The sequence below is a fragment of the Podarcis melisellensis genome (genome assembly GCF_964234715.1).
Source record: "Podarcis melisellensis genome assembly, chromosome: 6".
NCBI lineage: Eukaryota > Metazoa > Chordata > Lepidosauria > Squamata > Lacertidae > Podarcis > Podarcis melisellensis.
In genome coordinates this window covers 26,614,210-26,630,538 of record NC_138538.1, presented here as the reverse complement: position 1 = coordinate 26,630,538, position 16,329 = coordinate 26,614,210, and the positions used below count along the sequence as shown (strand labels likewise).

General features: G+C 46.1%; 1 protein-coding gene across 7 annotated transcripts; it reads right to left on the bottom strand.

Moving 5' to 3' along the window:
• Positions 1 to 748: 748 nt before the first annotated feature.
• LOC309371446 (uncharacterized protein) lies at positions 749 to 9,403 on the bottom strand. 7 transcript variants are annotated; one of them, XM_081914064.1, is made up of 5 exons: positions 9,179 to 9,395; positions 8,760 to 8,987; positions 6,364 to 6,569; positions 5,240 to 6,060; positions 749 to 4,548 (listed from the first exon to the last, which is right to left on the bottom strand). In XM_081914064.1, exons 4-5 carry the CDS (start codon positions 6,039 to 6,041, stop codon positions 3,932 to 3,934), a joined length of 1,419 nt encoding a protein of 472 aa, XP_081770190.1. In that variant the 5' UTR covers positions 6,042 to 6,060; positions 6,364 to 6,569; positions 8,760 to 8,987; positions 9,179 to 9,395; the 3' UTR covers positions 749 to 3,931. The 7 variants fall into 7 exon arrangements, with proteins under 7 accessions (XP_081770190.1, XP_081770195.1, XP_081770189.1 ...); XM_081914069.1 differs by lacking the exon at positions 6,364 to 6,569 and having other exon boundaries at positions 5,303 to 6,060; positions 9,179 to 9,403; XM_081914063.1 differs by lacking the exon at positions 6,364 to 6,569 and having other exon boundaries at positions 9,179 to 9,396.
• Between the last annotated feature and the right edge of the window lie 6,926 nt (positions 9,404 to 16,329).

Below are 16,329 nucleotides of genomic sequence, written 5' to 3'. Positions count from 1 at the left end.
CCACCATGGGTGTGCCTTGCGGCACAGTGATTTACAAACAGAATAAGTAAATAACACTGGAACCTGGCATAAGGTTAGACCACTTGGGGAGGGGAAAAAAGGCAAAACAAGCAACTGACTACGCAGCAAAATTGGGCCTGTGTGTGGGGATGAACATTTCCTCTGTTGAATTATGTTTAAAGGCTGCATTATTATTTGAGCATAGATTAGATGCTTAAGCATTCAACCCTTTGCATCCTCATTATACCCCTGGTTAATGGAAAATTAAATTGATTCAGTTTCCCAATGAACAGTTATGAAACGGCATTTAAACTCTTATTAAGAATGTGTCAATGTGTGTCCCCTTAATGTAGATTATTATATGCAAGTAATTGTACTGCAGTCACTGGAATCATAGGTATCTAAAATCACCTCTATGCTCCAAGCACAAACTGGCTCAAATACCGCTACTACATCTGAGAAACTGTAGTTTTATGAGGCTTAATCCCTAGACTATTTTCAGTTTCTTCTGTAGGCAAAATGAAAAAGAGATAGCTACATTGACTAAGATGGAATTGTTTTAAGATGATTATTATTTTTATTTCCTGCATTAAAATGCCTGAGTGACTCATTTCACAAAATGAACCTAAGCCTATTTAAAATGTAATGATAGTCAAGTTTAAAAGAACTTCAAATGATATTAAGTCTCTCCCCCCCCCCCACCTGAACTGCTGGACATACATACCAAATGTTAATAAATGGTCACCACTTTAAGTTTTTAGTATCCAACTTTATTGGTAGGGTAGCCATGTAAAAAATGTTGAGAGCTTTTTTTAAAAAACAAACAAAACAAAATTAGTATTACTTAGGTGAAGCATAACCCTGATCTTCTACAGTAGAGATCCCAGTTACAACTAGGCATTGAGAAACAAGAGCACTCTGCACTTTTCAGTGAAAAGTGGCAGTGCCTCTTCAATAGCATATGCGCTTAGAATGTCTTGGCAATACTCTCTCACACACCTTTTACTCGCAACTTCCGTGAGCCCCACACTACAGGATATGTGGCATTTTGATGCTGTCTGCTTTGTTCCTTCCTTCATGGCCTTCCTGAAAATGTAGCAGACTGGCACAATCTGCTTCGTAGAAGGCATTCTTCCCTCTCTCTCAGCATGCCAAGAGGAGGTAGGGATCCTTCTCTGTAGCCGTCGTGGAAACAGAAGCTGCTATCCCCTAACAGGCTAGTAATAATTGGGGCCTTAGTTGCAAGGCTGAAATAACCAGCCCAATCTTTGGATGCAGGCCTCTAGTTCCCTAATACACATTTTTTTAAAAAAAATGGGTTGCTTGTCTGAAACGACCACATACTTTGTTTAGGAATCAATGTGCCCTTCACCTGGGGTGGTGGTGCACAGCGCTTTCAAATACAGTGGTACCTCAGGTTAAGTACTTAATTCGTTCCGGAGGTCTGTACTTAACCTGAAACTGTTCTTAACCTGAAACACCACTTTAGCTAATGGGGCCTCCTGCTGCTGCCACGCCACCGGAGCACGATTTCTGTTCTCATCCTGAAGCAAAGTTCTTAACCTGAAGCACTATTTCTGGGTTAGCGGAGTCTGTAACCTGAAGCGTATGTAACCTGAGGTACCACTGTATAAGAATGAGGACACTCAGCCTCACCTAGGTCAGTTGGAACTGTTTGCCATCATGGGGACTGGGACTCTTGTCAATCCCTTTCCCCACTCACGTCCACACAGTGACTGCAGGCAGGTATTTGCAGTCGCAGCTGCGTAGTAATACAATTTACATTCCCCATAAAGGAAATTGTAACGGGAGAAACTCCAGCCTGCACAGTGCGCCTCTGTCCGGCCAACTGCATTGGTTCGTGAGGCTAATAATCTTTTTTTCTGTGCAGTCATAGCTGCCCACCTGAAGAATGAGAGAGGAAGGGGCAACTAGGAAGGGAGACGAGAGTGTTTCACTCTTTCAATATCTAGACATTGGCATCATAATCAAAGTTGATTGTCGGTACATCTCGGGGCTTATGAGCAGAAGTACTTTTCACTCTGCACAACATTAACTTATGCAACTCGCTACCACAAGAAATAGTACTGGCCCCCAGCTTGAAGGCTTTGAAGACAAATTCATGGAGTCTGATTTCTCCACAAGCAATGGTCAGGGACAACATAAGCTTTGAAGAAGGGGAGGAGGAGTTTGGATTTGATATCCCGCTTTATCAGTACCCTAAGGAGTCTCAAAGCGGCTAACATTCTCCTTCCTCCCCCACAACAAACACTCTGTGAGATGAGTGGGGCTGAGAAACTTCAGAGAAGTGTGACTGGCCCAAGGTCAAGCAGCAGTTGCACGTGGAAGAGCGGGGAAGCAAACCCAGTTCCCCAGATTACAAGACTACTGCTCTTAACCACTACACCACACTGGCTCTCTGAATGCCAGATGCTGGGGTTAAGCAAGATTTGGCTGTCACACTCATACCCCCACCTTCTGTGCTGCCCAGAAACAACAGACAGGCTAACACTAAAGACACAAATCCTGAGTTCAGGGGTGAGGAACCTTTTTGACTCCATGATTGTCCTCAAGGGCCAATTTTGACAGGGAGCAGGTTGTGTGCCACCATTGCAGGATTAACCCTGAAGGTTCTCCACCCCTGACTTAGCCACAGAATCATAGAGTTGGAAGGGATCCGCCAAAGGCCATCTAGTACAACCCCCTGCAATGCAGGAATCTCAAGCATCCATGACAGAAGGGCCATCCGACCTCTGCTCAAAAACCTCCACAATGTCCTGAGGGAGACTGTTCCAATGTCAAACAACTCTTACTGTCACAAAAGTTCTTCCTGATGTTTAGTCCTTGATCTCCTCTACAAGGTTAGTGGTTGGAAGGAGATGAGTTTCATAGAACTCTCAAGTGCAAGGAGTTCTTTAAAAGCCAAAGGTTTGCTTTGCTTCTCTTACTAACCCATTTTGTCCTCCATGAGCTACATAATGGAGACCATTGCTCTGTGCACTCAGGCCTATCCCTCCTCCAGCTGTAGCCCAGCTGTGGGGAGCTTTGGCCCTCCAGATGTTGTTCAACTACAACTCCCATCATCCCTGGTCATTGGTCATACTTGCTAGGGCTGAGGGGAGTTGTAGTTCAACATCATCTGGAGGGCCAGAGGTTCCCCATTCTTATAACCTGCGAAGGAAAGAACCACCAAGCTTGGGCTTTGATCTCGCAAGAGCAGCTGCCGCAACCACATTAAAAATGTTCTATTTTAGTATTTGAAGACTATTTTTGTTTGCCAATAAAGACATGGTTTCATTGAGACAAGTGAGGAAAAGAGCCCATCGCTCACCGTGCATTTCACTGATTTTAACAACATGTTATATATCAACAAAGAATGTTCTCTACTCATTTATATCAGTTTCACTGTGCACAATGATTCACAGTCTTTAAATTGCTCATCTTCAAAACCACCAAGCAGTGCAGATTATTTGTATTGCCCATTTGGAGAGAGGAAAAACAGCAGCTGACAAAGGCCACCAACCAACTTCAGGGCTGAGCAGAGATTTTGAACCAACCTTCTCTGTGGCCTAAGCCTAGATCTGAACCACACTTACACAGTTCAGTGGGGCTTTACTCCCTAGCAACTGTGCACGGGACTGCAGTCCGAATTGCATAACAAAGCAGCAGAATATGGAGCAAGGGACAGAACAGTGGAATGCCAGTGAACTCTACAGTTTTGTCATCCTAGGCAAAACTCATCCTTCCCTCTTCTACGCAAACATACCTTCAAACTGAAATTCTGGCTACATTAAAAAAAAGAGAGATTTGTTACAGCTTCTACCATCCTGACTTTCCCCCTCAAATGAGTTTTGTTTTTTTTTAAGGATGAGTGTCTACCCAATGAGAGCAAAGAAGCATGTTTGAGGGATTGTCAAATGATGAGATTCCACTAGTTGCCTTCTGTTTTTATTTTCTTTTTCTCTGGCTGGCATTCCTCAGCCTCGCTGGGAGCTGGTGATTCTGGAGCTTTGGGAGCACTGGCGTGGTGGGCCCCCAAAGCGTTTGGAGCATTGTGCAGCGCCAGCAGTGGTGGTGGCGATGATGATGATGATGATGGGAGCAGTACAGAGGTGCTTGGGGAGGAATGCGGAGGCTGCCCTTGGGATGTGGAGGGCACTGGAGGAGGTGGCGCCCTGGTGGCAAACAACCGTGCCAGGTTCTCCAAGGCAGCTGTTTGCCTGTCCATGGCATCTGCGATCCGCCTGGTCGACGTCTCCATAAGAGTGATGAGTTTGTCCATGTTTTTGGTGGCCTGGCCCACGTGGCTTGCGAGGATGGTCAGCTCCTCCTTGCGGGCATTGCTCTCCCTGGCCTGCGTAAGCTCAGACGTCTCCCTGTGCCTCGAGTGCAAATCGGACAGGGCACACACTAGCCTGTCACCCACTTGCGATATGGCATCCACGAGGTCCGAGGCAGCGTCGGGTTGCCTCCTCTGTTTCCTGCTCCAGTGGTTGCTCGCTCTGTCAGTGTCGGCCAGGGGCCCCCTGGGGAAGGAGCTGGATGGGCCTGCAATGGAAGACAGCAGGAGTTAACAAAATGGTGGTGTTCTGCAGGTGGCCAGCAGCACACCAGATGCCAAAAGAAGTTAAAACAGCAGCAGCAGCCTACACTTAAAAGCAGAGAGGAACCTGTGGCCTTGCAGCTGCTGTTGGGCCTACAAAACCCATCATCACTGACCATGCTGGCTGTGGCTGATGGGAGCTATAGTCCCAGGAACATCTGGATGGCTCTAGGTCTTAATTTCAGCCAGTGTTCACTAGGGCTTAGCTCTGGAGCATGCCCAACAATGCTAAGGAGACAACCTCTGACATCTGTGTGGACCACCCCCCCTCACTAAGTAGCTATAGCCAAACCTCATACATTTGGGATTACAACAGGGATGGGGAACCTATCATTATTACAGGTCATTATAACATTATAACATTATTACAACTCCCATTATCCATGGCTATTGGGTTATGGTGGCTGGGACTTATTGGCATTGTAGAATTTGCCATCTGGAGGACCACAGGTTCCCAATCCCTAGATTACAGGGACAGGCTTCTAAGTGGAGTCCTCCCAGCACAACTCAGAGGGGGTTGTTTTTTAAAAAAAGAAATCAAGCTCAGCCCAAACCACCATCTTAACTTAACCCACGTAGGTGACATTGCTCAGAAGCAATGATCTTTGAAACAGGAGTTGAATTCTCAAAATTCACCTGAATTGACAGCCGAATGGCTCTCTCCTCTAGCACTGGGGAAATGGGGCAAAGCCTCATCACCTGCCAGGATGTCGTCTTCTCCGTGCTGCTCCCATTCATCACCTGGAGATTGGGCATTCACGGGGTCGGAATCCATCCGCGGGTCTTGAAAATAGCCATTTGAGTCATCGGCAGGCTCTGGGATGGAGGCTTCGTCGTCGTCGGAAACGAGGACGACGCTTAGTTTTTCGTTTTTCTCCTGCTCCAGCCCCAGCTTTTGTGCCTCTCGATTCCTCCGATCTATGGAGAGGGAGACTTTGGACACCACCAGGCCTTTGTGCATGCACAGGAAACTATTCAAGGAATCATAGAACGGCAGGGCACGTTGGCCACTCACAGAGGAGTTGTTTCCACAAACAATGGCCTTGTATCCTCGCCGAAGCTCTTTGGCACGCAAACGGCACTGCTTCATATCCCTGTCATAGCCGTATTCCCGCATCCGATCAGAGATCCACTCATACTGAGCCTCGTTGCGAAAATTGGTGGCCAGCGATGCTTGGACTTGGTCGTCGCCCCAGATCTCAATGAAGGTCCGGATTTCTTCATCAGGCCAGTAGGGGTTACGGTGGCGGATGCTCTTTCTAGGAGCAAATGGCTGGATGTTCATATTCTCCCTTGGCAGTTGTTGCTGGTCACGAAGCAGTGACTTGGCCCCTGCAGACAAGGTACGTTTTGCTGATATGTAATACCTAGAGCGGAGATTGTTCAGCTCTTGCAAGTTGTTCTGTAGATTCTTTAAGAGGTCGTCATTACCAGCCATTATTTTCTTTCTGCCTCTGCTGCCAAAAGAGAACCCACACCAGTTAAAACCTCACAGGCACAGCAGAGGTTATTATTTTCCCTTTAATTGGTTTTCTGAGAGTTATTTGGCAAGTGGTCCCGATCACGTAAACTATCAATTTAGCTTAGGAACACAAACGTGCTGTTTTCCCAGTTACAACAGGTCCCTTTTAGAAGGATGTACATACCTCTATTGCTGAACTGTTTGTTTATATGTATTGTTGTTTATATGTTCTCCTCCCCAAGGAGAAATACAGGTGTTTTGGGAAATGATTGTAGGCTACAGTACTATACCCACTTACTTGGAAACATCATTTATGTATGTGAGGCTTGTTTCCAAGCAAACACGTAGAGAGGATTGCAAACATTTATGGAGAAGGCCATCAATAGCTACTAGCCTCGTTGGCGATGCTCTCCTTCCAGAGATGGGTGCAGTATGCTTCTGAATTGCTAGGACTCAGAAGTGCGGGGAGTGCTTGTAAATTTCCCATAGACATTTGGTCAGCCACTGTGAAAACAGGATGCAAGAACCTCTGGCCTGATCTAGCAGGGATTTTCTCATGTTCTAATTTGTCTCACATGGACAGACACCTCCAGGCCATCAGCGGGTCCCTGGATTTTTGAACTGACATGGGGTCAGTGGAACAGCCACACAAATTTAGATCCTGGACTTATCTGGGAGACAGGGCTATTTAGAGAAACATGGGGTTTATGAATAACACAATTAATGCTTTTCCTTCTGCACACCTGACATGTTTGGGTTTTGCGCTGCCAAAAAAGTCTGCACCACTGCATGGAGTTAGCCACATCACATACTTGTATTTTAGCAACTTGTGTGACAGCCACAGGTGGCCAGGAATTCCATGCAGGCAAACAAGGGGGCTGGTGGAAGAGGAAAGGATTTATTCACAGTCTACTTCCTTTCTGTGCAAGTCACAAAGAGAAGGATGCCCTTTTCTCTACAACTATCACAGAAATACAGACAGCTGCCAAAGGAGGGGTGCATTGTTCCATCACTCCCCTGCCAGTCTATTTGGTAGATCTTTTTTTTTACTAGCCAGCCAAAAAGCTAGAAGCCTGCATTTCCATGTAGGTGATGGAAGATGGGGCTTCCTCTCTTGATAGGTCAGCACGGAGACTCATAGCAGGCTAGTATAATTTTCGCAGCCTAGATTAATTTTATGGACTTTGAAGTCTAAAGCCACATTCTGTGTGGCTTTACTCAGAAGTAAATCTCAGCAGGTCCAATGGTACTTACTTGAATCAAGCCTGCATGTGATGCAGGCCTTGTTGAAACAACACCATCTCACTTTATTTGGGAGTAAACATTTGCATCACACAAAAGACTTTCTGAGCTTTAGGTTGTGATTTTAAAGACAAATTTGGAAAGCGAGTGCCATTCAGGTAATTGAGATGTACTTCCAAGTAAGCAATTCAGCACAAAACAAAAGCATGCAAATGTTTCATTTCCTGGTCAGGGCTCACTCAGCCATGTCAGCAGAACATAAAAGCAAGACATTAGCTAATGTAGACACTTAAGAAGATGACAAATAAGCCTCGCTATTAGCCAAAAGTCTCTGCAGGGATAACAGAGTAAGCACATCTACTGGTCTGTTCTTATACGGGTGGGCAAGCTGGATCTAGGATGTACAGACAACAGGAGGGAAAATCACATGGTGGAATGCTCCTTCCTTCAAAAACCTTCCATGCCTATAGAAAACTAGTTGCAAGAAGGCTTAGCTAGACTTTTATGGATGGGCATTCAATTATGCCAGCCTCCATCTGCATCTTGAGGTGGTACAGCCCAGACACAGGTTTACCTGCATCTGAGCCGTACCACTTGAAGCCACAGGGGGTGGCTTGCATAATTGAATGATTATATTAGTAAGATAATAGTAACAGAGAATTAGGCCTATATAGCTAGAAGGACCCAGGAATGAACAGGTCTCCAGTACAGACAGCTGATATATGACAGGTTGGGCATGCAAAAATCACTGGAAAGCTCCCTTCTTGAACTCACACCTTGAGGGTGAATCTACAGCTTTCCGGAAACACTTCTGCAAAATAAAAACCCCACCAGGCTTAGATAGCTGTCTAGCCAGCAAAGATGCTACCAGTTTCCCACATTAAGTTCAGCTTGCAGTTATTTCCACCTGCAGTACTCCTAAGGTACCCCTGCAGCACAGCTCTGGCATTTCTAACACAACAGAGCGAAACAGAGTCTTTGGGTTTGCAGATCAGGACCACCAGACTCCAAGAAGCTGGAATATATCCAAGGGGCTTCCTCCAAAAAAAATTTATAAGAATCCCTCCTCCCTCCAAAAGCCACAATCCTTTTTAGCTGAGCAGCAGATGCAGATGGCAGATTCTCCAGCAAACTGAACACCAGACTTTTCACAGGGTATGTGAAGACGAGCATCATTTTGCATCTCATGGGGAACTTGAAATCTGGAGTTGTGGTTTTTTTTAAGTACTGGAAAACAACAACTCTGGGGTGCAACATTTAACTCTTCCTGGTGTCTGATCCTGCCCCTCCTCCAAGCAACAGAGCTCCCCTCCCACACCCACTTCCAGGGACACCCAGGGGTGCTCTCCAGCGTTTCGGTGCCGGCCAGGGGTTTCCCAAAGCATCCCGACCCTCCCAGCCGCCTTCCCCCAAAAGCTCTGCCGCTCCCCTAACCCACAGTCGCACACTTACTTGCAAGTTCCCGGCTCGCTCGTGGGCATGCAGGCCGGCTGCGATTGGCTCCCCCGCGTGACGGGCGCGGCGCCCGCCCAACCAGACGCGGCCTTGGGGAGGCAGGACGAAGCAGAGGAAGAAGGCGGGGAGCCAGCGCTCAATCGGGGAGGCGGGGAGGGGCAAGAGTCAAGCCCGTGACTGACGTGCGGAGCCTCGAATCAGAGGGCGGACAATGGGGAAAGGGAACTAAGGGGGTGTAGGAAAAAATAGAAATAAAAAGTACAGTAGTTGCAAAAGAAGAGAAGCCGCAAATAGGATAAGGAGGGGATCTGCGATCACAAATGTTGCAAAAGCAATAAATGGATGAGCATGAACAAAAGCAGAGCGTGAAATTGATATAAAACAATATATTGTTATTATTTTTTTAAAAAAATCACCTTGCAAACTGTGTGAAGCATTTGGAGCCGGGCTGGCGGGGCGGAGGACGCAGCAAACTTCAAGGAGGAGCAGCAGCAGAGCTGGCCAGGAAGCGGAGCTGCACAAGTTTGATGGTCCCCGGGCAGGCGGGCAGCGCTTGCAATTCAAATAAACTTTCCCTTCCCACCATGCTGAGAGAGGCCCATGTGACCATCAGCAGCCAGACCTCTGGCCGCCCGAGGGGTGGGGCTCCGGCGGCGCTTTCGGCCGCGCGGCGAGGGTCATTTGGAAGTTAATCCCCTTGTCGTGGCTTTGTTCGGCGGAGCTCGCTCTGCTGGCGATAGGCGGCTCCGGGTTGCCAGGGCGGGGAGGGCGCTCAGCTCCCCCCCCCCAAGTATTTTGCAAACAGCCTTTGCCTAAAAACAAAGCAAAAACAAAATGCATATTCTCATCCACAAACATTTCCCCCGGGAAGGAAGCGGCAGGTTCCCCAGAGCAGTCATAGAATATGCCCTACTCTTAATAAAACACCTTGTTGAATTCGGAGGCGATTTACTCTCGGGATTGCAGCCTTGTCTGCTCAGACGGACGCTCTATTGAATTCAATGGAGCTTCCTTCCAGGGTGGTATGGTTGCTGTGCGTTTTGAAGCAAGTCTTCAAAAGCTCTCCAGAAATTTAGGGCGCCCCATGCACCCCACCAAGGAAGTGGCTTGCTCAAACTACATTCTGTTAGATGCCAGTGCCACCCCAGTCTAGGAGCAGTAAGAGACTCCAGGGGGGCACGCACACAACCAGATTCTGTTTGCTTGGAATGGAGGTCAGCTGAGACGCTGATGTCCTTGGAATAATATGGATAACCAAAGGATGTTGGTTGTTGACCCACTTCTCCTTTACATCCATTGTTTATCAGCCAAAGCTGACATGGAACATTTTTGGGTCACATGCCGCTACTGAGAATTCTAGAAGGAAAGCTGGGCCTTAGAAGAGTGATGAGGAACCTGTGGCCTTCCAGGTGTTGTTGGACTCCAGTCAGGATGGCCGGTGGTCAGGCGTGATGGGAGTTGCAATCGAGCAATATCCAGAAGGCTACAGGCTCTGTGGTCCAGAAGTTTCACCAAAGTTATCGACCTGATACTTCGCAGAAGGGGAACCTATGGCTCTCCAGATGTTGCTGCAGTATAGCTGCCATTATACCTGGCCATTAGCCATGCTGTCTGGGAGTTGCAGTTCAGCAGCATTTGGAGGGCTACAGGTTCGCTATCCTTTTTTTAGAGAGACTGACCACCCAGGACAGGCATTTTCACAGCCATCTGTTCTACTGAGCCTCAGGTAACATCAGTTCTGGTTTTTTGCACTGAATTGATCCCCCCCCCCACTTTAATGTAGTATTTCACTGATTGCAGACAAGCATTTAGGGATGCCACCCAGATGTCATGAAACAGAAAGACATTCCATTATTTCCCCATCACCTTGCATGCTGCCTGTACTTGTGTGTGCCGAAACACCTAGAGAAATACGTACCTGTAGGTGCAATTATGTACCTGTAGGCGCAATTATGTATCTGTGTGCACAATGACTTTGTTGCAGCAAGGCTTTTACTATGATCCCCTAAATTGTGGTGTTCTTCACCGGAAAGGTTGGCCAATCAACATACCTGGTACAAGGGGCCCATGCTCTGTTGATTCTTCATCCCGAAAGGAGTATCTGTAATCCTCAGGCTTTGTGAATTGAAGCAACCTTTGCAATCTAGTATTGTCTTACTCATTTCCCACTTCTAAGTATGCTGGGAATTCAGAAAGGTTCATTGTCAAGCTTTCTAATGGGCAAATTTCAAAGCGGTGGATAACTACTCCAGTTTTATAATCAAGATGCCATATTCCTTAAAAGTAGCTCTTCAAATTTCATCTGGAAGAGCCTTGACCAATAGTCAGATTTTTTTGCTCACCCACTCATCTCAGTAGAAAGTTAGCACTCTGAAGTCCTGGCTATGCCCTCAAGGATAGTATTTAACTAGTGGCTTCTTTCATCACTGTCATGTTAACAACCTCCCCAACTGAAATTTAGGCATTTTAACCTCATTGGGGGAAAACACCAAAAGTACTAAACCATATACAGTGCTGTTTTTCTAGAAGAAGAGGTGCCAAAAGTCACCACAGAGGCCTCCCTTGTTCCCCTATAATGGCAATGTCTCCCACCTGAGAGGTGCTGGAACTGAGTTCCAGCTGTAAAAAAAGAAAAAGCTCTGACTGTATACATGTTAAACAGCAATGGCAAGCTAGTAATCTCATGAATTCAGAATTATTCCCCACAACTTTCACAACATGTCCTTAAATGTCTAATTCTTGAAGATGCATGACGTCAACCTGTAACTTAAACAAGCCTAGAGTGAAATTCTACACATGCCTGCTTAGAAGATCTATTAAGTTCAATGAAATTTACTCCCAAGTAAGTGTTTATAAGATTGCAACCCTGGAGTTTTACGTTAATCCTATGATCAACAAAGAATTCAAACCAGAGAGTGTTGTGTTAAGTAGTTTTGATCTGTTTGCTTTCGAAATGACAGATCTGCAGAAATGATATCCTGCAGATGAATACGAATGAAAGCTTTTCAGACATAACTGTGGTGTGGCTTCTGTTTTTTATTCTGACTGCATTCAGTGACGGTGCCCTTAGAAGCCAGAAGCCAAATACAAAGTATTCTCACTGTTACGATAACTTTTAAAATACTATTGATTTTTTTTCAATCCAGTCTTAGGATTACTTGAGGGCGTGATTTATGATCTTTTGAAATTTGCAATTTGCGGTGTTGCTAATGGCCTCATTCATCTCTCTGTTCTATTCTCACACCCCACCCACATTTCACTTCAAATCGGGACCTCTTCATTCTCACAAATAACAAATCAGGGCTCTCATAGTTTTGCTGTTACAGTCGTACCTTGGAAGTCGAACAGAATCCGTTCCGGAAGTCCATTCGATTTCTAAAACATTTGAAAACCAAAGCGTGGCTTCTGCAGCCAATTGGAAGCCGTGGAAGCCCTGTCAGACTTTGGCTTCCAAAAATAGTTTGCAAACTGGAACAGTCACTTCTGGGTTTGCAATGTTCAGGAGCCAAAATGTTCCGGAATTGAGCAGTTTGACTTCCAGGGTATGACTTTATTTATAAACCAAGGAAGGCAATATGGTGCTTTCCAAGTGCTGCTGGACTCCCAACTCTTATCAGGCTCAGCCTATGTGGTTAATCATCAAGAATGATGGGAAATGTAGCAGCAACATCTGGAGATGGTTACCCCTGACTGACACTGAAAGAACAACAGCCAGTTTTGAGCAAAACTAAATATTATCACAGGAGAGAAGATGGTTTACCATTTTTGAACATAAAAACATCAGGAGAGTCTGCTGGATCAGGCCAATAGGCCATTAAGTCCAGCATCCTCTTCCTACAGTGGCCAAACAGATGCCTATGGGAAATCTGCAAGCAACAGTACTTTCCTTTTCTGCAGTTTCCAGCAGAATCATTGCTGCCTTCATTTTTGGAGGCAGAGCACATAGCCATCAAACATAGTAGCCATCAATAGCTTTATCTTCAGACCTAAATGTTTTGTTTAGTTATAAATTCTTCCCCCCCAGTTTCACAAACAACTCAGCTATACAGCTGCAAATAAAACGTTTTAAGTGTGTTTTAGGTGCAATATACAATGTGACACTAGATGGTGATGGTGAGCCTTATGGAAAATGCAACGTATTTTTAAAAACGCCTTTTTAAAAAAAAGCATTTTCAGAACGGTTTTTATATGCGTGTAGATTCCACCCAACTCAGTTTAAGACAATTTAGTCCATATGAATTGCTAATTAGCTACAACTCATATGCCACCAATGTCAAATAGCATATCAAATGCTTGGAAGAGGCTTTAAGTATATGAAGCTGGCACAGTTTGTTTCATTTGTGTGGAAGCATGAAACAGCATTTACATAGTGATTAAAAAATGGAGTAATATCCACTCCGAGTTGAAGCTTAACAGAGCAGCTGTGCTGGGCTCTTGGTGATGCTGCTTCACATCCCCAGTGTGCAAAGGAAGCCCAGGTTCTCTACTTGCATGTGATTGAGCCAGGGGAAAGCAATACATTAAAGAACATTGGATCCAAACACCTCACACAAAGACGTAGGAGAAGCACTGGCTAGTGATGCTTTTGTAGACTCTGTTCTTCCTCCTGTTACATCACATGATGGTTTCCTTTTGTGCTCCCCAACTTATTTAAATTCATGGGTGTGTGTGTGTGTGTGTGTGTGTGTGTGGTTCCTGCACCATTCTTCAGAGCAGAGGGTGTCCCAGGGAAGCTGGTCTACCCTTAGACAAGCGAGTCTCTGCCGGCAGTTTGTGCGTCACTTACTTTCCCCAAGTTCTGCCAGGAGTGGGCTCCTTCCTTCCTCAGGCTCCTAGGTCTGTTTCCCAGCAGCCCACCTGACTGCTCTGCCCACCCTCAGCTGAGGGGTTGCCAGGGACACCCCACTTTCCCCTTGGCTCCAGCTGGTTTCATCAATAAGAGCTGAAGGGTAAGGCACAGACTGCCCTTTAAAAGATCTGTCCCTTTCTCTTCTTGTCCTCTCTCCCACCTGTTTCTCCCTCTCTTCGGAGCATTCCAGCAGTTCTTGTGATGGGGTAGCCTTGCCCCCACCCATCTCCTCCCAGAGTTCTGGGGAGAGACAAGGTTTGTACTCTCTGGGTCCCACACAGTTGGCTAACATCTCCTGTCTCCTTCAGGTATTTCTCCCCCACCCCTGACCTGACCCCCTCTTTGTAATCCTGGTCTGGTGGGACTTCTCTCTGTGCTCTTCCCAGGGGCTCCCAGTCAGTCACTTTGGTGTTTGTCTCTTCCTCAGAAGCCCTCAACTGACTGAAGGGTTGCTGCAAAGGTGCTCACTGAGGTGAAGCCATCGGCAAAAGCCTTGGCCAAGGCAGAAAGGTGGGCTGCTGCCTGTCCTCTCAATCTCCTGGAAGGCCCCCTATCAGTGTGGCGCAAGCCGGCCACTTTTGCGGATCCTAGCAAAGAGCAGTTCAGCAAGATCATCTGTGCAGAAGCATTTAGTTGCTATTGGATCAGGCAAGGGTGTGGGATCCACATGCACTCACTCCAGTAACTGACAGGACAAAATTACACAATTACGATAAAAATGTCCAGTATTGAAAATCCAGGCATTGTAAATCTAAGCCTTTTAATCTGTGATTTGATCATGTATCAGGTACTGGATACTCAAATTCCACATCAGGGCTCTTTTAAAGGACTAGATACATTCAGTTCCTCTAAAGCATTTTGTCTGTTTCCCAGACTCTATCAATTTGGTTTTTGAATTAAGCCCAAACAGCAGCAGATAAATTCTAAGCCTGCCATCTCTCTGTCCTCACAGCCCAAAATGAATGGTTCTATTGTTTTCCCTCTGGCATATAAATTCTTTCTAATAAAGCCACAGGAACATTGGAAGCTGCCTTACAACAAGTCCGGCCATTGGTTTATCCAGCTCAGTATTGTTGCCAACCCTTTTGGGACAGTGGGCACATGTGGAATTTGGGGAAAGTATTGTGGGAGCCAGCACAAAATGGCTGCCGTTGGGTGTGTGACATAACACAAAATGGCTGTCATATCTAAAAGAGGACCACAAAATGGAGCAGGCATGTCCCTGCATTGACCACCCCATTATTTGGGAGGAAAAGGCCTACATCAGACACTGTTGCTCACAAAGATAAGTTATTTTTAAAAACCTTTCCTCTGTTCAGAATAGGAGGATATGCATCCAGTTGTGGTGTCCAATGAAATGTGGCCATGTTTAATGTAGGTGCAAACAGGAATTCTGTAGAAATATCAAACAGTCTCTCATGCATTGAGAATCTTTACTGTTTCTCTTTTTGGTTTCCAGAGGCACTATGCTGGCAAACCCACTGACTCACAGTGGCTACCCAGGATTTCAAACAGGGGACATTCCAGCCTTACTTGGAACTGCCAAGAATTGAACTTCGAAGTGCCCCACTCACCTCACAGAGTGTTTGTTCTGGGGGAGGAAGGGAAAGGAGAATGTTAGCCGCTTTGAGACTCCTTCGGATAGTGATAAAGCGGGATATCAAATCTAAACTCCTACTCCTCCTCTTCTTCTTCTGCATGCAAAGCAGATAGATGCTCTGCCAATTACCTACAGCCCTTCCCTCCTAGCTATGGTCCCACAATAAGAAGACTTCTGGCTGCTGGGCAGTAAGTCCCCACAGTTCAAGACCTAAGCAACTCAGACCCAGTTCAAACAACATGGGATTACCTAGAGATGTTTTGAATGAAATGCTGTTGCTCTACCAGAGTCATTGTGGGGTGTGTGTGACAACATGGTGTGTTTTTCAAATCCCTGAAGAGGATCTTGTTTGGTCTTGCACTGCTATGAGAGGAGACCACTTCCTCTAGCAAACGATACCATCTCATTTGTGCACAGTTTCCAATCTTACCACTGAGTGGGAGTATTGTCGCAAGGAAGAGGACAGAACAGACTGCTCAAGAAATCTCATTCTTTAGAGGCATTAAAATGAGACAAGGGATATTGCATTAGTGCCCTCCCCATTCTTCTCCTTTATCTCACAGGAGAAAGAGAAGATGACTTTTTTTGTGACGAATAATAGTTTTGTGATTGATCAAACTCCAGCTTAAAGTAGATTCTGGTCAGCAATATGTACAACTGTGAAACTAACTCCACAATCCCAAAGGGCCTTTAGGCTTTCGCAAACGGTAGGCGTCCATGCTGCATGGCAAATCGCTTTTGAGACTAAAGGGAGTTTTAAAAGCATACCGTACGGTGATGTGTTTTGAGAGCCTGATGTACTAAAAAGAAGAGCCGATTCCAGCATATTGCTTTAGAACTGGTGTAATGTATAGCAGAGGTGGTTTGAGGGTAGCACGACTGGTGAGGTCGCACTGGGAGTCAGTCTGGAAGGGGCACCAAAACAGAGCGGGGGAGGGGGCACTGAATTTAAGCGTTGCACGGGGTGCCACTGAAATTTGAGAGCCCGAACTCCACCACTTCATGAGGCAAACTATGACTGGGAAGTCCTGGCTCGCATCTCACCTCAGGCATGAACTGACAACGTGGACCTACCCAAGCCACTAGTTTTTCAATCTTCCATCTGTTTTGCCATTGGA

Bases quoted from the DNA above. Each gene is read 5' to 3' on its own strand.
- LOC309371446 (XM_081914063.1), bottom strand. From the start codon at position 8,788: ATGCCCACGAGCGAGCCGGGAACTTGCAA. The intron at 6,061-8,759 runs GTAAGTGTGCGA...CTCTTTTGGCAG, and splicing joins AGCGAGCCGGGAACTTGCAA to CAGAGGCAGAAAGAAAATAA. The intron at 4,549-5,239 runs GTGAATTTTGAG...CTTCCATTGCAG, and splicing joins CCATTCGGCTGTCAATTCAG to GCCCATCCAGCTCCTTCCCC.